The following is a 21,035-nucleotide window of genomic DNA, read 5'->3' on the forward strand; positions in this document are numbered from 1 at the left end:
TTGCTCACATCGTTTTCTAGCATGGGTGAGGGGTTTAATAAGAGTCGATATTAGTGAGGGAAATATTAGCCTGAGGTTGCCACACTTGAAGAGTTGATCGGCTCCTTGTTGTCATCTCTAGTCAAAGAGATCTTTTTGACATCCAGAAGAACTTAGCCATTAATGAGTTACTAGGGAAAAGCACACATAGTAGCCAATTAAACGGCTGAGGTCCCATGACAATTCTCTAAATTGTTCTACGTACCTTATCCAACCCTATCACTAAAAGGGGCTACAGGGAGAGCTTTCAGTTTGACTATTGAACCTGTGGGAGAGAGTTGCATTTCAAGCACTTTTCCATCATGCAATCAGGAAAGTGGTCTTACCTTTTTACAATGAACACGCATCATTACGGTGACTCAGTGCAGCAGATGTAAGACGCAAGAGGACAGAGGACGTCCTTTGGAAGAGTCGCAGTAGCTCACTGGAAACCTCTTGAGAAGAACGACCCACCATCTTTGAGGACAGTAGTCTGGTAACGTAACGTTCAAGCAGAGGGTAATACATATTTTCTAGCAATATAGTGAGAAAAGCCACGACATAACATACAGATAGCCAGCTACTAAAGTTATTGTCTGGCCGTAACGCTACTGCAATGTCTGTAAGACTTCTTGGTAGAAGAAGTGCGACTTGCAAGAAAATATTGAACAAGTACTAGAAAATGCCTCTTTCACAGTACTAGAACGTAGGGTCATCCCGGGAAGCTGGGAGAAGATTCTGGACAGATAAAAGGAAGCCCTCCTTCACATAGCATGCACTTTCGCAAGGTATAACAATGCCCACCAATTTGAAGGCTATCAGTAGCTACTAGTCCTCATGGCTCTAGGCTACTTCCAACATCAGAGGCAGGATACCTATGTGCATCAGTGCACCTGTGGAGAACCTGTGCTTTTGCACCCCTGTCCTGCTTGTGCATTTCCCATGGGAAGCTGGTTCTATGGGAACAGAATGCTGGACTAGATGAGTTGGCTTGTTCCAACAGGGCCCGGGGCTCCTGCTCTGGATGCCCACTATCGTGTTTCATGCACACCCACATTTTCCATCCCTTTCCCCTGAAGCACGGGCACTGTGCAAGCATAGTCCTCACTAGGATCTGTTGGGAGTCTCCCACTTAGAGACATGCTTTCCCTTTTAAGATGATTTGCCCTACAAACTCTGGGATTTCCCCGGGATTCCCTCGCATGCATGGTGGTGCCATCATGGCTACAGAAACAATGACAATCACAACCTGACCATTGGAGCTAGAAGTAGTGCTGTCATTAGATATATCTCCTTATCTCTCCTCCAATAAAACCACTGCAGACAATAAAAACAAAGCTTTATTACAGGAAGTTGGAAAGATGGGGTGGGGTGGAATATGAAGGTAGAAGCAGATTCTCATGGACTCCCCCTGCCCTTGCAGCTAAAGCTATAGGGAACAATGTACACAAAGCATTATTCTTGACATTGTAACCACTGACTCATCAGTATGTCACACAACACACCCCAACCCATCCTCCTTGCAGAATTTCTGCCAATATATCTGGAATTTCTTCAGACTTGCTACATCACAACTTCTTTCTATGTTGCAGCTTTCTGGCATACATATCAATGCATGCTAAACTCATGGTACTGTTCTTGGGCCAGAAGGAATTATTTCAGCAGGCTTCGGGGCTATGGGGTGATAAAGAGAGAGAATCCTAGCAGGGCATTGACAAAATGGCATGTCTGGACTTTAAAAAAACCTACGACTCCTAGCATTCCCCAGTCAACAGGGCTGGTCAAGGACTGTGGAAAGTTGTAGGACTGTTTTCTCTCTGCATTGAGAGAATTGATCAGCCTGGAAGTTATGCAACAATCAAGTTCAATAATATAGTTCTGGTGGAACATGACCAAAGGTCAGCTTCGTCATTAGTTCCTCAAAGAAGGCTGGTGGCCTCAGTACTGACACTTGGCTGATGAGGCTTTGCCAGTTAGATCTGGATTTAGTCCTACTTAGAGGACTGAGTGGGCTTGATTGGATTCACTTTGAAATCCAACCCATCCAATGTCCTTGACCATCTGGACCTTTCCATCACCTTGGCTCAGATACTTCCGTGAGTTGCGTTCTGAGTCGCAACCAAGCAAACCGTGACCCAGCCAGCCATGTTCCATAATGCACAGCAGAGCATGAGGCTGTACTGCTGGTTAGCATCTCTATTATCATGTCATTTCCTGCTTATTATCACCGTTTTTAATGTCATGACACCATCAGCATTTTCCTTTATATCATACCCACCCCATATGCAAACCAATTGATTTTCTGATTTTGGTTTATTACAAATTAAAGCTTGCATTTTACAGTTTTAAAAAGTTAAAAAAATAAATATATGTACATTTATATCCAAACATTGAGATGCTACATACTGAATGTGCACACAAATATGGATAGAGGAGCCTTGCAGATAGAAAACTTTACAAGCGTCACTTGAGTTGCACAGATCTAACATGGCATCAGCGAAGGTCTTCCACGATCCCTTGTGCAGACTGTTTCAGACCAGAGCCTCGAACTTGACCAATATCTTCACAAGTGCAAGTGCAACAGGGATGTATTCAAATTTTAGATGCTGTCACATTGTGATCTAATGCGTCAGATGTAAGAATGCGTGGTCCACTGGATTCTTAGCCCCCTTCACCACAAGTTTTGCGGCACATTTTTAAAAGGAATGTGTTGCTCATGCACAGGTTGCAACAAATACATCCCAATTTCAACAGGCAGTCTTTAAACCATCATGGCAACAGGCTAAGTCAACAGCATCTAGACAGACTATAAATCCAAAAGTGCATTTATCTAGACAACTTCTGCATTTGCAGTAATTAGGTGCGTGTTTGCTCTCCATGCTTTGTAACAAGCTACAGTGCATGAGAAAAGTAACTAAAGTGTCCTGTGCTTTAGGTATGGAAGGGATTCTTTTAAGCCAGGAGCTGAATTGCTTTCTTCCAATAAGTTTGTAAAAATCTCAAGATGATATTTGACTTCAGGTAAGAGTCGTGTAGCAAGAGACTTATACTGTCCCCAAAGGTTCTGCCTACTTATCACACTTAGCCACTCCATCGATCACTTGAAAAATATATATTATTGAAGCTTATTTGCTCCTGGATACATACATCTATGCCCACCCTCCTGCTATAAAAGAGGCCCACTGGGAACAGACTATCTAGAGAACATTGGTGGTATCCCAGTGGCCACAAATGCTGATGTAAATTTCATTGCACTATTGTAAGGAATTTCTAGCACAATCTCAACATTAGTTGGCAGGATGGAATTTCCCGGAAAAGCTATTGTACCAGCTATCACTACTGGCATTATGCTGTGCACCCTTTATGCCAGCACAATGCAATTTGTCTTAGTGCTAGTGCCTAATCGAATACGGCCCTGTGTACTCAACAAAGAAGAACACATGGCAATCTGAAGATCGTAACACTTCCAGACTGTATGTATAGGGTTCCTTTAAAAAAAAAAAAAAAGTTCCTCCGTGAGTCATCCCATAAAACACGCATTCACCTGGAGAATGCTAGCAGATCAGTGGGGATGGGTGGGAATAGTTGCCACGCTGAGAGTATGTCACCTCTTTGCAAGCAGGGACCATTTTCCAGGGACGAAGCATCAAAATATTATCCTGAGTCTGAAGTGGTACAGTTCCAGAACAATCTACCATATGATCCGGGTCACCATTCACTTAATACATTAGCAGGAAAGGTGCATATGTTCTCTTCTCCACCTCATTCCCTTCCTTCTACTTAGTGTTGCATTTTCTGCCCTTCCAAAAGATAGGAGTGAAGCCATAATGGTGCTTTCTTAAGGCAGCTCTCATCAGAAGAAGACCTTTTGTTCCTCTGAACTCCAAACCTGTTTTCCAAGGTTTCCAAACAACTGTGAGTGCTGTGAGAGTTGGTCCACGCTGTGTCAACCAATTATGTACAACAGATTCTCCATGTAATTAGAGTCACCACACACAATATGCTTTTAAGCGCCCATTCAATGTACTTATGAAGCTGCCCTAAGAAAGCTACGTACATTAGTAATCACCATGCCAAAAGCAATCTGGTCCGTACATGATATATCCCAAGATATGATGGGACAGTGGACAGCACCACCAAGCCAACTGAAACCAAAAACTTGGTGCAGCACCAGGGCATTTCCTCACTCCCTCATGACTAAAGCTTAGCTCAGGAGAAGGAACACGGGGGACAAGGCCCAGTTCCCAGAAGCAAATGGGCTTGTGGTGAATATGGTCTCAAGGGAGTTGTGCCCGACAAAGACACACTACCAAGTCATTGTTCAATTTGCTTCACCCTGTCTCTGCTCTATCATTCAGCTCCACTCTCTGCTCCACAACCTGCAAGAGCGCAACAAGCGATGTTGTGGTCCGAGCAGCAAGAGGGTCACAAGAGGCCGTGGAGAGTTTTCACCCATCAGAGTAGACTAGGCACCCCTGAACGGCACCCTTCCAATGTTCTAGACCACATTTCCCAGCATTCCCCACCATGGGCCATGCGGGGGTTGATGGGAGTTGCTCCAGACATGTTGAGATCACCCCAGGCTGCAGGAAACAGTAGTGGCTGGAAGGACCAATGATTTGACTCAGTACGGAGCTGATTTGTGTCACTCTGGGAACAATCTCTCCCAAATTGACTACTAATTTCTACCTAGGCCTCCGTGCCCATGGAAGTTCCCTCAGTGCCATCTGCCATGTTTCTGAGTTTCTTAACTGAAGCAGTGACCATTCAGTTTCTCTAAGTCTTGTGCTTATGGTGATTTCCCATCCTGAAGAATTGCAGATCCTCCAAGAGGGCAAGTTTGTCCATACATCTTTGAGTTCGCTAATGGAAACAGGATTTCCAATTAAGCAACTACAGCTAAGAGATATATACATTGGCTTCCCTTCCTTCCTTCCTTCCTTCCTTCCTTCCTTCCTTCCTTCCTTCCTTCCTTCCTTCCTTCCTTCCTTCCTTTCCTTTTGCCACTTTTCCTTTTTTTGGTACCCAAAGACCGGGTGGCAGCAGATTCCTTCCAAGAGGCTGGAATGTCTATGCAATGTGCATCTCTTCCTGTTTTACAGGACTGCAGAGGGGGATGTGTGTGGATAGCAAGAACTGGGGTGGCAGGAGCAGCATGCCGGCATAACTGTTGGAAGATGATTATCAGGGAAAGGGTAACTGAAGGCAACGCGGTCCTGAGGTAGGGGCATTTGATATTACCATATTCAGAGTGCATCATTGCTTTGCCTTCCCCAGAAGCAACATGTGGAAATCTGCTATGCCGTAGCAGCTGTGAAGTCTTGTTGGTATCCAAGAAGAGAGTCATCTCTGTCATCCAGCAAGCTGGAAGACCTTCCAAAAGCAGCAAGGAACAGACAAAGGAGGCTTTCTTCCCTTTAAGGTCTTCCCTGGAGGACTAGAGAGGCGGTGTTAATGCCTCTGCTGCTTCCTCCTTCCACTAGAGCTTATTAACTGGGTTTGCTTCCATGTCATTTGATGGTCATGCCTTCCTCTGTTTCCATTACCCACAGAGAAGGAATTGTTTTGTAGTTGTAGGGCTCCAGGTGGCTAGAATGAAGCCTTTTGAATTGTCTTGTCTTCCAGATGCTCTTTTCCCTTGGAAAGTCCTGCTGCCTTGAAATTTCTTTGAGAGATGCTTCCCTGAAAGCACCACAAGGCAGCAGAGGAAGAGCCCTACAAAACATAAGAGATGAAATCGTGAGTTCCTCTCGCAGTGCCTTCTCCGTATTTTTATGGTTGCAGCCATAGAGCAGGAGAGGGCTTTTTACATCATGAAGACAGGTGTAGACAACTTGCACCCCTGTGGATATTTTGGGCTACAGTTCCCTCCAGCCTTAGCCTGCATAGCCAGCAATGAGAGATGGTGGGAGCTGTAAGCCAAGACAGCTCAAGGGTCGCAAGCTGCCAACCCCAATTGTAAGACTTTTGCAGAATGGGGATGATTCATGTGGCTTCTGTGAGATCTAAAGCCCACTGAAGGAAAAACTCATTACTGGGGGAAATCTGCCTTGCTAGCAATTCCTAAAAGCTGGAGAGCAGGATAGCATCTATCTCTGTCTGTTATTTTATTTCATTTTATTTTATTTTTGGCAGTATCTCTAGAAATATAGCAAGACATTTATAATGTTGGCAAATGAAAGAGACAAACATTCTTCTCAGGAAGAGGTCTTTGAATTATGGAGGCCTCAATGGGAAAAAGAACTGTACTCATTAGTTTTTGGTAAACTTTACAAGGCTCTAATACAATTGGATTTAACCTCATGTTGGGAATTGCATGAGTGGAGCTGGCTGGAGCTGGGGTCAGACTAGATGGCCCAGGGAACCCCTTCTAATCCAAAGTTGACATACATACACACACACAGCTATCTATCATGGACTAACTCAGATTAATATGAGACAAATGCAAATAAATTCAGAATCTGTCACTCACATCTCCAAATGGGAACACAACAGGATCTGTTCCCTACCTCTACCAGTAACCCTTGGAAAATCAATCTTTTCCAGGTTTAGTTGTGCCTGCAACACTGACTGCAGGTGGAGGGGAGAGATCTCCCACCAGCCTTTCTTGCTTGCCTTTCCTGAAATAGCACCTTCTGCCAAGTAACGGCTGAGAAGGAGTAGAGACATGGGTTAGGAGAATGATTGCTGAGTGTGTTCAGCAGTGGAATTCTTCTCCAGACCATATTTTTGATGAACATTATGAGCTCTCAGGACTCATATTTCTGAGAGGAAAATATCACTGTATCCCCTGTGCCCCAGAAGCAAGGTGGCACTATTCCACATACAAAAATATTATGAGAACTTTAAGAGACCATTTACCTGAGATCTTTCAGAAGTTCTGCTTGAGGGGCTTGGTGATACGACTCTGGAGAAACTTCACCAACATCCCAGCATTAGCAGGCAGCTGAGGATTCTTGTGGTCCCTGGGGTGGGGGAAGATGGAGCATGCATCAGAGGAGGCATACAAACTAACCAGAGTACCAAAAAGAAAACAAGATAGGCCCCGCATTTCTTCAGTGAATTTCTTGATGGCGCGTCTCAGTAGTGATGACGGCATTCCCCAGATCGATGTGTCAGAGCACAACTTCCATCAAGCCCAAACAGCCAGTGCCTGCTGTATCAGTCCAACATGCTTGGAACTACTAGATGGAAGAGACTGGCTCACAGCAGCTCTAGTGGCAGTGCCCAAGTTTTGTGGGGCAGGTAGGGGGACAATAAAAGAGTGAGAAACTGCACGCTTTTCAAGTGAAGGCTCTACACACTTCTTGGAAATAATGAAAGGTGGATTCATCTCTGAAGGAAGGGATTCTTAGAAGCCAGTTAAATGGCACATGACCCTACTCTCCTTCTCTGTGACCTGAGCAAATCCTTTCATCATGCAGCCACCCTTGCATGGTTATTATAGGCCCCCAAAGAGTGTCTTTATTACAGAGTAAGGCATTTGGAATCAGTCGTCAATCTCTGGCCCTGTGCCAGGATTTCCTTTTCCGAAGATGAGAAAGCTGCATCATGGGCCGGGGCAGGGAGAGAACGAGAGAGAGAGCAAGATGCTGGCAGGGCTTATTTTCAGCACTTGAGCCAGGAATGGGACTTCCCAGTCCAAATACTACCTAATCTGGAAGATCCTTGGGAAGTTGCAAAGCTAATGCTGTGGGGGAGCTAAGATATATAAGGTCAGGTCTGTGAGAGGGGCTGTAGACAGGGGTGGGATGGAGAGACCTCCTGCCACCCAATTTGTGCTGCCCTCTATTTTTTTTTATAAGCTAATAATTAAAAACACGGTGTGCTTTTGTCTTTAAGAGATGAGATGAGCTGCCCTCCGTTCTCCCACCCCAAACATCCAGCTTGGCTGTGTGGCTGGATGCAGCACTGGCACTTTCTGGTTTGCCTGGATGCTGATGCCAATTGACGCTGACCCCTTTTCAGACCAGGCATGACTAAGGCAGCAATCCTATCCATATTTAGGCAGAGAAGTCTCCTTCCCTCTTCACCATGCCCAGCCAGTCTGGCTGGAGGGATGCTAAGAGGTGTAGGACACTTCTCTGCCTAAACTAGCATAACACTGTGCTCTAAGACTGGATCCAAGCCCCTGTTCGGTCTTCTCCTTGACCCCACCTGCCATAATGCCTGGTCCATACACTGCCAAGTCGATTGTTGCAGATTATGATCTAGAAATGCATTGTTGCTGCTTTACAATGAAAATGGGGGCTCTTCTCAGGCTGCAATGCTACACAAATGACAACCACACCACAACTAAGAATCGCTGCAGACAACCCAATGCTACTAAAAAGAGAAGGCCTGCTGATCACACTTGTGGACTAGATGGAAAGGCCGGGATGTTGAAAGTCAAAGCAACACACAGAGAGAAGCAGTAAGTTGATTTGGTTTTCAAAGCTGGGAAGAGGCCTACATTGTATCCCTTCCCCAAGTGCCTCTGATTGATTCTAAGCCGAAAGCCTGGAACACAGTCTTCTGACATAAAAGCACAGTAGGCTGGATTTATTCTTACAAGCCCATTTAAATCCAGAGGACATATTAAGTCCCATTAATTTCAGTGATTCACCTCTAAGCAAGACTAAGTCTGGACCCAACCGATAGCTCTTCACGTTGTGGCCTCTCCCTATACCTGAGGCATATGAATGTCTTTGCATACCATTGACACAAAGGGCTGGCATTTAGAAGCAGAGGCTGGGAGGAATCCAAGCAGCCTTCCCTGACATGGTGCCCTTCAGTGGTTTTGACTTACTGCTTCCATCTGCCCTAGCCACTGGGCTTGTTGGCTGAAGCCAAAGGGAGCTCTGATCTAGAACGTCTGAAGCTCATCTAGTTGAGGAAGGCTGGAGTATGGGTTAAGAGCTCAGTTAAGATCATCAGGCCATAGAGCTCTTAGGAAACATGACAGAAAAAGGTAAAATATAGTTTTCAGCCAAATGCTCCATCAGATGAGAAGATCAGCAGAGAGATCTCCTTGCTCTGTTCTAAGGTACCACCACCTTCATGCTCTAATTAGCATCTCTTTCTCTACAGAAGGAGTGATGAACCTCTTTCAGCCCACAGGCCAAATTCAGTTCAGGAGATGGCGGGCTACATTCCAGTCATGGACAGAGCCAAAATACCCCAAATACCTGTAAGTTGTACCTTAAAGCTCTTTCTGCCAATAACAAGGCCTTAGAAACAGCTTTTTGGCCATTTAGAATGAATGAAGGACCATGCAACAGACCATGCCAAATAGTCAGGCATTGGAAAAAGGGGACAGGACCTGGATAATAGGGTAAGGCCCATGTGGGCCAGATTTGGCCTGCAGGCCTGAGGTTCAACACCGCTGCCTGTAAGGAGGTGAGCTCCATGCAGAGATAGGAAAAAACCACCTTCCCAAGGAATCAGTGCTATGGAAGTGCTAGCAGAGTTCACAGAATAGCTCGGAGCAGCCTGATGTGCCACATGAAAGCGATGGAAGGAATTCACCGTCGCTTCCGTAAGGCAGCTTCTCTGTGCTGTAAGTACATGTGTTGCACCAGTTGCCTGCATCGTGCCAGGAATCCCCCGGACAGCTGCAGCAGCCACCACCACGAGTGATAACAGTCACGTGTCCTTCCACTTACCAAGGCTTGCCATGGCAGAAGGTTGTGCAGATATTGTCCTTTGCATGAGAGCACTCACACCTGCTAAGGGATCGCTTCTGCCGCTTTTGCAGATTTCCCAGGCCATAGGGTGTGGCATGGCTGATATAAAACATGAAAGAACAAACCAACCCAGTTAACCCTCTGCAATTGATTAGAAGGGAAAGCTACAATGACAATAACAAGGTTTGTTTGCAGGCTGTTAGTAGAAGAGCTCTTTACTAACTCAAGGAACAAGCCAATCATTTCCTCTGACCCTGTGAAGCTCACTCCTGATGCCATCATCCAGCACGCAAGTAGTGGGCAGAGGGACTCGCTGTTCTTCACTTGACCATATCAAGATATGGCCATCATTATCCTTCCTTCTGTTAGGAAGAAAGGTACAGGGGGATCTAGGCCAAAGGAGGGGTGAAGCTGGTGGCCCTCCCTGTATTGTTGAACTACTAGTCACATGTTTGCTGGGGCTGGAGGAGTCAGAGTCCAACAACATCTGGTGGGCCACCAGCTTTCCCTCTCCACCCCAACCTAGGCTAACAATGCAGTCCTCTCCGGAAGAATGCTTTGGGACTTACTCTTTGGTTAGGATCTGCAACGGGGCTGACTGAACTGTGTGCCTTCCAGTGGGTTGGCCCTCTTCATTGGCTATGCTGACAGAATAGAATAGTAGTAGCAGAATTGTCCTGAGTCCCCCAATAACCTCACAGACAAGTGAAATTTGAGCTTGTCTGGACCCGGTGGCATTCTGGTTCCTATGCAACACTAACATAGAATCTAGTGGGGCAATTCTATGCAGCTAAGCGGTGGGTGAGTCGGGGTAAGCAAAAGAAGTCCTTCTTCTCATTATGCATATTTATAAACTATGGAAGTCATTCCCACAAAATGGCATAATGGATGCCAACTTGGATGGCTTTGAAAGGGGATAAGGTGAAAACATGGAGGATCTGCCAATCAATAACTATAAGGCCTGGCGATTTGCTATCATTTCCATTTGCTAGACTAGATGAACCATTGGTGTGATCCAGCAGGGATTTTCTTACAGTCTTATCCCTCTGTTTCAGAAATGCATTGCTCCCAGTTCACATTCCTTGCACGGCCTTGGCCTGAGAGAATAAGACTTCCCAGCCTGCTGCTCACCCGTTGTTCTGAACTCTGGCTTGCAGCATTCCTGACCATTGGCTGTGCTGATTGGGACTTATGAGAGACTCTGACACTGGGAAATGCACCAGAGCAGCCTTCCTGCACCAGGTATCCTCCAGATGTTTTGGATTACAGTTCCCATCATCCTGCCCACTGACCATGTGTTAGCGGGTGTAATTAAAACTATATCTGAGTTGTCTGTCTGGCTTGCATCTCAAACGTCCGGTAGCTTGATTGTTTCAGAGCCACCTGCTGTGCAGGCATCTTCCAAAGCACCACATGAGTTCAAGGCCGCTCCCCTTCTCCCGTCTCCAGCCCAGGAGAAAAGTGCTACCTAGAGCTGGGATGGGCTGGGATCCGCTTTCCCCAGTCTGGAAGTTTCAGATATTTTGGAGTGCAATTCCCATTGCCCCTCACTGCCACCTGCTAGAGCTGTTGGGAGTTGTCTAAAACATCTGCAAGGCACCAGGCGGGGAAAGGCTGTGACAGGTTCTGAGTGATTTGTAGTAGATCAACAAGGCTACAGTTCTGATACCAAATCATTTGGTAAAAGCAATGCCCAGAAGTTTTTCTCTCCGCCACCCCCCAAATTAGGCTGCTAAAATGAAGAAAACCAAGACTGGTGCATTTGCTTCAGACTCCAACTCCCATCAGTTATAGCCAGCTTGGCCAGTGGTCAGGCTGGGACTCATAATCCAAAATACCTGGAGGGCACCAAGTCAGAGAAGTCTGACATGAAACAAAGGTGAACTAAGTCTGGATACTGAAAAGTGCTGGGGGAAGCACTCCATTCCTTCATTCAGAGTGCATGAACTCCCCCTCCCCCCCCTTTTGCACCTGGTTGGCAGATCTTGATATTTGGGGAGGGGGGGCAAATAAATCTTTCAAGCTTGACACCTGTTCCCCCTGAGTGCAATATGCCTTGCTGAAGGAAACATTGGACATTTTCCAAAAATCAAATAGCATCAAAGGGAAGATTCAGAGTCTGCAGAGGGCAGCCTTCCCCAGCCTGGTGTCCTCTAGAAGTCTTGGACTGCAATTCCCATCATCCCAAGTCACCCTGGGCAGTTGCAGCACAAGTCAGTTTATGGCACCAGGGCCATGATGGCTGGCATGGAGCCAGGACAGAGGCGCATGGATGCTTTCTAGGGTCATGTGGGTGAACATTTCTTAGAGAAAGGAACGCTTTCCACAGCCCACAGATAATGCCCATGGCTGTGAACACAAATGCCACAGACCTGCCTGGCAGAGAATTGTTCCTTCACACTGCTCTGATGCCACGGACTACAATCTCTTTCAAGACCTCAGTGGGAGCCCCCACTTCACTCACCCCGGCGTATTGATCCAGATGATATCAAGGTGACAGAAGTAAATGCACTCCTTGTCCATCCAGTTGGTGCAAGAACATCGCTTCATCCTCAGGTGCTTGCCGTTGGCGGCCGCCGGGTGTGATTCTGCGAGAGGATGGCTCAGCCCTGCCGTAGAGGAAAAGGACAGAGAAAACAGGAAGTCAGTTGTGGGTTCTGGATGGAAAAGCTCCGAAATGCACTGGGCTTTGTCAACAGAGTGATTAGACCCACCATCTAATCGTAAAGAAACGATGTTAGCAGTTTTATGGCAACCCGGCCATACTGATAAAGCCTACAGGATCGAAAACAGTGCACAGTTGTTTGTTGTGTGTATTTGGTACACCTCGGCACTTTCCGCCTAGCTCAGCAGGAACTAGGCTGTGCAGGAGATAGGAGGCGCTGCCAGGTGTAAAGAACTCGGAGCAGCCTTTGCCCTCGTTTGCAGCGGCATCTCCTGCTTATCCGCATGTGCACAGGTGAGTCGCTGGCAAACAGATCCGTGTGATCAAACAGCAGCAATCACCGGGCACATGCCAACCATGCCTGGATAAAGGCGGGTAAGAGGATCGTTATCACCCGCTTTTCCCCTTATCAAGCAGACTCGCAGATTGCCTGTGACTGCCAACTTCCCATCAGCACTTAGGGGCTCAGGAAACTGCCTTACACTGTCTCTGGCCCTTTACTGTCAACAGGAATGGCAGCACACCTTCCCAGAGTTGGGTTTTTGTTGTCACTGTTGTTTTTGTCCTGCCCTCTGGAAAGCAGCCCACTGAGTTATGCTCCCCCCATTTTTTGGTGGGAGCTACAGAAAATTAAAGAAAAAAACATGGGTACGAGAGTGCACGTGCATGTACACAAACAAAAGCTTGTCCAGAAAATACAGGACATTTTCATCACCATCTTCGGCATCTTCTTTCCCCAAGGAACCATCCCCTTTGAGGGATGCTACATGTTCCAAGCAGGTTGGACCACGCGTCCGCACGCACGCCTGCGAGGCAAGACAGGTCTACTCCGCTGCCACTCGGAAGCAGCAAACGAGCGCGCAGCAGAGCCTCGGCTGGCCCAGGCAACCTATCATTCAGCCGCCGTGCCCAATCATCGGGGCGCGGGGTGCCGTCTGCCAGAATGGTGCGTGCGGGGACAGCAAACTCCTCGGCTGCAAAAAAGAAAAGGGGGGGAAAGCGAGGAGAGGGAGAAAAAGAAGCCCCGCTTGGTTTCCAACCGATGCACAAAATGAAAGAAACGCAAATGTTCAAAATCTGACGACTTCTCTCACCTTCTTGCAGCACGGCGCAAAGGGCGATTGCAAAGAAAAAGGAACAGGACGGGCCGTGGGCCATTGTGGCGTACTTAATCCTGCAATAAGGCGGAAAGCGGAGCTCGCTCGCTCGCTCGCTCGCTCGCTCAAAAAGGCTCTTCTGAAGCTCTCCGGGCTTCGCTGCAGGTGCTTTATAGGCTGCCAGCGTCTCGGGCGCACACGGGCACGCCTCTACTGCCCCCCGCCCTGCCCCAGCCTGGGACGGGGGCTCCCTCCGCCAAGCGAAGCGGGCACCGGGCCAGCCCGAGCTAAGCCTTCCTCCCCCTTCCCTGCCTCCGCCTCCTGCCGAGGAAGTCAGGCTAGAGTGGCTCTTGCCGGAGCAGGGAACGCGCCCCTCCCCAGGACGCCGGCCCGCCGACGGGTGCCGAATCGTGCCCCCTTGAGTCGCCCCGCGCCCCGGGAGCCTCGCAGCAACTCCGCCAGACAGTTCAGGCTGAGGCGGGAGAACCCGGGAAGGACCTGAAGGAAAGAGAGCGCGTGGCAGTGGTCCCACGCAGCCTTCCTCCTGCCCAGCCTGAGCGGCGGGGTGCTGGAGCACGGCCCCCGGGCTGGCCGGGGCGTCGTGGAAGGACAGGAAGAGCCGTCAGTCGGGACTGGGGAGACCCGCGAAGCTCTGTGGGTGACTCTGGAGCGTCATTATCTCTAGCCTCACAGGGTCATTGTCCAGATGAAATGGAAAGACTCTTGGGGCTGGGGGAGAGAGAGCGGGAGAGCGCCTATATCACTTGCCCCGGGGAGATAATATATACATATACACGAACCTCCCAACCCTTCCATCTGATCAAACCCCAAACTCCCCTTCATTCCCAGCTTCCGAAGTGGAACTCAATTTGAGTGACTCCGTATTTCTCTCTCTCTTCCCTTTTCACTGTAGGATAACAAGAGGATGGAAATGCCTGGGTAAAGAAGGATGAGGTTGGAGGAACTGTCAGGGTACCAGTAGCTGAGGCTAGCAGATTTCAAACATCTTCCCACAGCTTACAAGCAAAAACTAAATAAGCTGATGGTGCTTTTGCTGCAAACCATCGAAAACCAGAGCCTGACAGTTTCTTCGTGTGATTTCAGTTCACCAGTTGGAAATCAATGCGCTGCAAGGCTGCACTGGCTCTCCCGGGGAGGGATGGGACTTGCTCAGTCCCAGAAGTTGCTTTTGAGGCTGTGGGGCTTGCCCCGGAACAACAGCAGAAGAGCCACAGTCAGGATCTGTAGTGTATTTTGCTTTTATCTATGTAATTCAACTCGAGACATCATCTGAAGGAGGATGAAAAAGGTGGTGAAGGCGGGAGAAGAGGAAACCCAGCCTTTCGTGGGGCAACAAATTCTCAAATCTTAGATGTGTGCAACCCAGCTGCAGTTGACACACTCCTAAGTTTGTGCTGAAGAAAGCAGTGTGTGTGTGTGTGTGGCGGGGGGAGCAATTTCACCACGCCAGTTTTCTCCCACAGTGCCGTGTTCATGATGGGGTCATGTATGGAGATCAAGCTTTCCTCAAAGCCAGAGTGCCTATGATAACTGGGGACAAAAGGGGGGCCATCTCCCCTGCAGCTCACAGGGACGCTCAATGCCCGAGTTTCTGGGTCATGACGCACCGGTCCAGCTTTATGGGCAAGAGGCAGCAATGAATCATGGCTTTCGGGTGTGGTTCCCTCTCCCCAGGTCAAGTAACACCTTGGGAAGTGGGGTTTCATCGGGAAAACGGCGTGAAGGAAGCGGGACGTGCATATTCTTTCTAAAAGAAACAGAAAGAGGTCGATCCCGTCATGCTCTCTACTTGTCTTACCTAGCTTGGGCCACAGGGGTCACCCCTGTGCCTCTCGAAGATAATGCGACACGCCATCTAAGGGTAAACTCGCGGTTAACCTTCTCTTCATGCCGTCTTTCTCAGAGGTGCCGCCGACAGCATCCATCCTTTTCTCCCCTCTTCCCCTGCTTTCTCATAATGCTTTGTGAGGCTGAAAAACGGAGAGGCCCGCGGTCCTCTGGTGAGCTTCACAGCCAAGTGGGATTTAGAACCACACTCTCCCCACACTCTCCGGTCTGATCCTCTCACCACCCTCGCACTGGCTCCCTGTTATCTTTGCAAGCCCAGGCAGATGCTGCCTCCCTATTATCTTTGCAAGGTTATGGCTGACTCACGCCTTGCCTGATGTTTCATTGCTCATCACACCAGGACTGCGAAAGTTGGTCTGGGAGAGCTGTTTCACTCATTCAAGGGACCACTGGAGTTTGTTTGCACACCTCATCTGAGGAAGGCATGCATGTGCAGTCATCTTTATTTCCCTCTGTTTCGCTTTTCCTTCCTTTTCCTTTTGTCCTTTGTCAACTTCAGCCTGAAAACTATGAGGACCCCTGGGCAAGACATCTTCAAAGCACCCCTTGCCTTAATGAACCCTCTTTCGGTCCTCCTTCCTTCTCAGCACCACAGTTGTTTGTGCCAGCGTGGGAAGCAGATCAACAGGTGGGATGCAATGGTGAGGAGGATGCTTTGCTGCTGCAGGGTGGGCCATTGGCATGTACCTGGCCATGCCTTCCCTGTGCTCTCTGGTAGGACCGCCTGTTCTCTAGATGTGCACACATCTGCATGCAGTGTAATCAACCAACTGAATCAAACTTTCCACAAAGACAGAGTTCTTACAATGACTGCAAAACAGGGGAGGTTTCTTAGAAACACACACACACCTACACCTGTGTTTCATTGGATACCTATTTAAATCTCTCCCACAACATCTACTCACCTCTTGGTCATAAATCTAGAAGAATGGGAGCAATAAAACATGAGTTTCTGGTGCGATTTCCTCAGGGCCAACTTCAAAGGTAGGCACACTTTGGGCACCAAAGGGCCATGCCCAATCAGTTGAGATCCACTGATGAGACAGCCCCACCCCACCCCACCCCACCCCACCCCACCCTGGACTTGCTTCCCTCCCCATCATTGCAGTCTGAGTCTTCACCAGCCCTTGCCTTGGACCAAGCAGTTCTCTTGTGGAAGAGGAGGAGGAGATATCACCTCCTATCCAGTCAAGGGAGGAAGTGTGAGCAATGGTGAGGAAAAGGATGTGGACCAGTGTCATGAGAAGACAGAGTCATCAAGGAAGGGGATCCACTCAGCGTACTTTGCCCAAAGTACCAGAAAATCCAGGGGCTGGTATTATGCACTCCCCTTTCTTTGAATCCTTTTCCACTCTTCCAGAAGTCACCAGCTACTGAGCTGATGAATTAGCCTCCAGTGAAAGTACTCTACCTGAGCATCTGTCAAATGGTTTCAGGATGAAGGCTGCAACTGCTGTATCTCTGCTATGAGTCCCATAAGAGTGCTACCCTAGAAAGCATCGCACTGACCTGCCTGGAAACTTCTGCATGAATAGCCCAAGCTCTGCAGAGTTAGAGCTCTTCTGCACCTTCACAAGGTTGCTGAAAATATGAAGCAAACTTATCTCTTTCCCCACCTCTATAATCTGACAGTGGTCCAGCTGACACAGCATTTATCAGCCTTGAATAAAAGCAAGCTACTGGAGGTAGATGGACTTTCCAATGACTTCAGCAATTGCAACTGATTGCTTTCAGATGTGAAGCTTTCTCCTTCAGGCAGTCTACCTTATAAGGTTGTTGTGAGGATAAAGCATCTGATTCTCACCTCTGTTATGCACTCTATAAGCTTTCTATGCTGCATCAGCTTCACTATGGGGACAATCACACTGACCTGCTTTCTGAAATAGAAAGCCTCGGCTATTGGGCAATGCAGAAATGTTATACATATATTACACTGAGTCAGGCTATAGGTCTTTCCGGCGCAGTATTGTCCACACAGACTGGCAGGAGCTTTTCAGCATTTCCAGCCAGAATTTTTTCTGGAGCTACCCAGAGAGAGCCTGGGCCTTCTGCAGGCAAAGCAGCATCTCTGCCCCCCTGCCAGGCACCTTCTGCACCCTGATGCTTTCCATTTGATCTGAACTTTGACTTGCACCAGCCCCAACCAATGCGGCCAGTGGCCTGGAACAATGGGAGCTGGCATCCACTGGGAAATGCCAAGAACCAGTGTGGTGTTCTAACTACAGGGTGGGCCTTAGCTTGGAATGAACCTGGAACGTAACACTGCTCAGATAACCAGGGATGGAGGGGTGTCTTTCCAGTTGTTGCTTTTTCACACAATGTATAACCTCCCCCCTCATTGCCTCTCTTACATCCAAGGAATCCAGGGCCACTGAGCAGGTTGAAGTAGGTTTGGGTGGTGACTGGCCCAGAGCCACCGGAGGAACATAACTATGGAGCAGGGATTGGAACCTGGGTCTTCCCCAGCAGCGTCATCGTAAGTTTTGAAGTGTGCCCCTATCATGAGAGCCCCTGTAATCCGGTGAGTCCATGGATGCAGGCAGCTGTGTTGATCCATGTCAACAAGCCAATTCCGGCAGAATTCTTGTCTTACTGCCCATTGAAGAGCAAACCACCCCAAGATACTTTGTATCACAGCAAGGAGAGCTCACAGCAATACACTGTGGAAGGAAATGCTGTTTTCCAGCCCAACCTTGCAGCCAAGCTCAGAGGGGATGAAGTCGTCTGAGGGTGGCAGATGAAGACACCCTCCATGCTGATTGAGAGGTCCTGGTACTTTGACCCTGCGAATCCTGGATCTACTACACCATTGGTCTATCCAATCCTATCCGGACACTAAGCACTGTCACCACCAACTTCACATTGCATGTATATCCTGCCTTTGGTACCCTTGAGAAGAAGCCAAAGCTGTTTTCATAGCTGTCTCGCACTCCATTTTATCTCGGTAACAGCCCTGTGAGGTGGGTCAGACTGAGAGAGAGCAACAGGTCCAAAGTCACCCAGTAAGCAGCATGGAGGAACAGGAACAGGAACCAGGCCTCCCAAATCTGCAATCCAACACTCCCACCACCACACCATTCAGCTCACAGCAGGTGTGTGTGTGGGGCAGAGCTACCATACCCAAGCTGTTGTGGATGAGCAGGATACTTTGGGGCTGCAGTCCACCCTCCCATGCCATGCCAGGTGATCCCTATTATTCCGACTGCCAACTACATCTGTAGCCAGCTTTGATCCATGAGGACAGGTCTCTGGAAATCTCTCGTGATCGTTCTGCAACAGATTTGGGATGGAGAGGCAGATGGTGGAAGGCAGGCAGCTTTCCCAAAGGAGCAACTTCACCTGGAAAACTCCCAAGGGCTAGGTCACTGGGACCTGGGGATGGAATGAAGGGGAAAGGTAGCAGATAAGGAGAGGGTTTCAAACTGTAAAGGGATCCAGTTAACAGCATATAATCCCCTCCTGCCAAAAGCAGGCCGCAGGCCATTTAGGGGCATGTTGAGTCAGGCAAGGGTAAGGTGGTGGCGGCCAGGGAGGGGTGGGGAGAGATAATTTACATGTTGAACAAAAAAAAGAGAGCGGGAGAGAAGAGACTATGTGGTGATTTCATTTTGAAGACTTTAAGAGCAGTAGCAGAAAGGGGGAAGAGAGGGGGAAGCCACTTCCAGTCTCCACAAAATAAATAACTCATCACACCAGCCCATTGCCTTGCAAAAAACCTCACTGGTGCAATATTGAAGGAAGGTGGGAATGCCTGAGTATTCCTGAATTTCAGAAGCCTCGCCTATATATAGCAGGGAGTCCTGGTCTGAGTGTCCCAGTCTGGACTTACTTTCATCTATCCATCCCTTGCCCTTCCTCCAAAGGGCACAGGAAAGCAAACATCCATATGTCATATTTTAAAGCTCATAAAAAACCCTTTGAAGTGGGCCTAGGGTGCCCTTCTGTGCTACCTTGGAGACAGGACTTTCAGAGGGTGGCCCATTCGTTGAAGGCATCCTCTGTTTGGAAGGACAGCTGATTTGAGTCCAAATGAAAGGGGGAGAAATCTACAAAGGGCAGTGGGGAGAGCAGGGCCTTGAAACTGCCCACCCACAGTTAGCACCTGGACAGCAGATTGAGAAAGCACAAAAGTCATCTGGTCACAGTTTTACCCAGGATGGGGAGCTGTAGTGGATTTCTTTAAATTATAGTCAGTGTTTTAAATTCTGAAATTATACATTTCAATTAACTTTTACATCTCTTTTGGCATGTATTCCTTCTTTCAAGATGGCATGTAAATGTCCATGCTAAGACTGCTGAGCTGAAAGACCCAAGGTCACCCCATGGCCAATGGGGCCAAACAGGAGTTCAAACGCAGGTCTTTCCATTCTTAAGGTCTTGAAAACTATCTTGTAAGTTGTGTTGCAAAAGGTAGAATGACAGGGGATAAATGTATATTTGATGATGATGATGATGGTCCAACATGCTAACCTTTGAAGTGGTTTTATGAGTGAATGGTGTCAGGTCTCCAAGAACAGCTCCCCCACATCACCCCTCCAGAGCAGGCCAGTGGAACTGAACCTTGCCCTGCAAATCCCAACCAGCATGTTTAGAGAGAGGACGGTTGTTTGGAGACTCTCTGTGCGTGTGTGTAACATAGCACTATAATGAGGCCGAAGAATGAGGCAATGTGCTTCTCATACCAGCAGAGGGTGCATGGGAAAGAGCAATCAGGATAGTAACCCCTGACCACCACCAAGCCATTCATAGAATTCTACTGCAATATAAATCATTGCTTTGCACACAGAGGCCTTTCTGGCAGCTGATGCATGCATTTAACAGCTCTGATACATCCTGGGCTCAAGCATCCTGCAAAGAGGCTCAGTAATATTCCTGCATGGACTAAGTGTAGCCAGCTGTGATTCTCTTCTGCAGCGAGAACAAAACAAACTGTGGATTGTTGTAACAACAACATTTGCTAACAATCTTATGCCACAATCAATGCTTGCTTCTCGAGGCTGCAGGACTCCTATTTGTTTCCATGGCTTGCCAGTTGCTGGTGACAATGCTTTTTCTTCTTTCTTTGCCCCCCCTTTCTTGTATGTGTGTGTGTGTGGGGGGGGGGGTTGCTGGAACTTATGACAGTTGCAGCTGGGTAGGGATGTTAACCCCCCCCCCCACATCACACAGTAGCACCCACCCAGATAATAGTAACATCACAGTTTTTAAGAATGCATGCATTAGGGAAATTCACATGAAAAGGTATGATTTCTGTCTAGACTAAACAAGAATGAAAACATTCACAACTTTATGTGAAAACAGGATGGAAAAGGCTTGTCCTTAAATATTCCAACAATCTCAGGAAAACCAGGACTGATGGCGTCATCCTCACTTAGCCAATTACGTGTCCAACCAGATCCCTTTCCAGTTCAGAGGCGTGGGGACCGAATTTGAGGGTTTGTACATATAAAGCACGGGCACTGAACCAGCCTTGCAGGTGTGCCTGATGGTGTGGTCAGCGTGGATGCTCAGGAAGCCCCCAGCCACACAGTCTTTGCACCTAGGCTAAAAGAACCACACTGACTGTCTGGTAGTCACTGAGCCATGCGCAAGTTCTGGTTGCTGAGACACACGGCCCTAAATAACTGTGGATCGGGCTCCCTGCCAGACTGCCTACGCCATATGAAAGGAATATAAAAGAGAGAGGGAAGGAAAATGGACGGAAGAAAGGGCGGGTCATGT

The 21,035-nt window shown here is 48.1% G+C and overlaps 1 protein-coding gene across 1 annotated transcript; it reads right to left on the reverse strand.

Annotated features, from left to right (window-relative positions):
- Positions 1-9,658: 9,658 nt before the first annotated feature.
- EDN2 (endothelin 2) lies at positions 9,659-13,506 on the reverse strand. The gene is made up of 3 exons (XM_044435270.1): positions 13,443-13,506; positions 12,148-12,292; positions 9,659-9,782 (listed from the first exon to the last, which is right to left on the reverse strand). The coding sequence occupies exons 1-3, from the start codon at positions 13,504-13,506 to the stop codon at positions 9,659-9,661; spliced, it is 333 nt and encodes a 110-aa protein (XP_044291205.1).
- Between the last annotated feature and the right edge of the window lie 7,529 nt (positions 13,507-21,035).

This window comes from Varanus komodoensis, unplaced genomic scaffold, assembly GCF_004798865.1.
Source record: "Varanus komodoensis strain SLA01 unplaced genomic scaffold, ASM479886v1 scaffold29_1, whole genome shotgun sequence".
Taxonomy (NCBI): domain Eukaryota; kingdom Metazoa; phylum Chordata; class Lepidosauria; order Squamata; family Varanidae; genus Varanus; species Varanus komodoensis.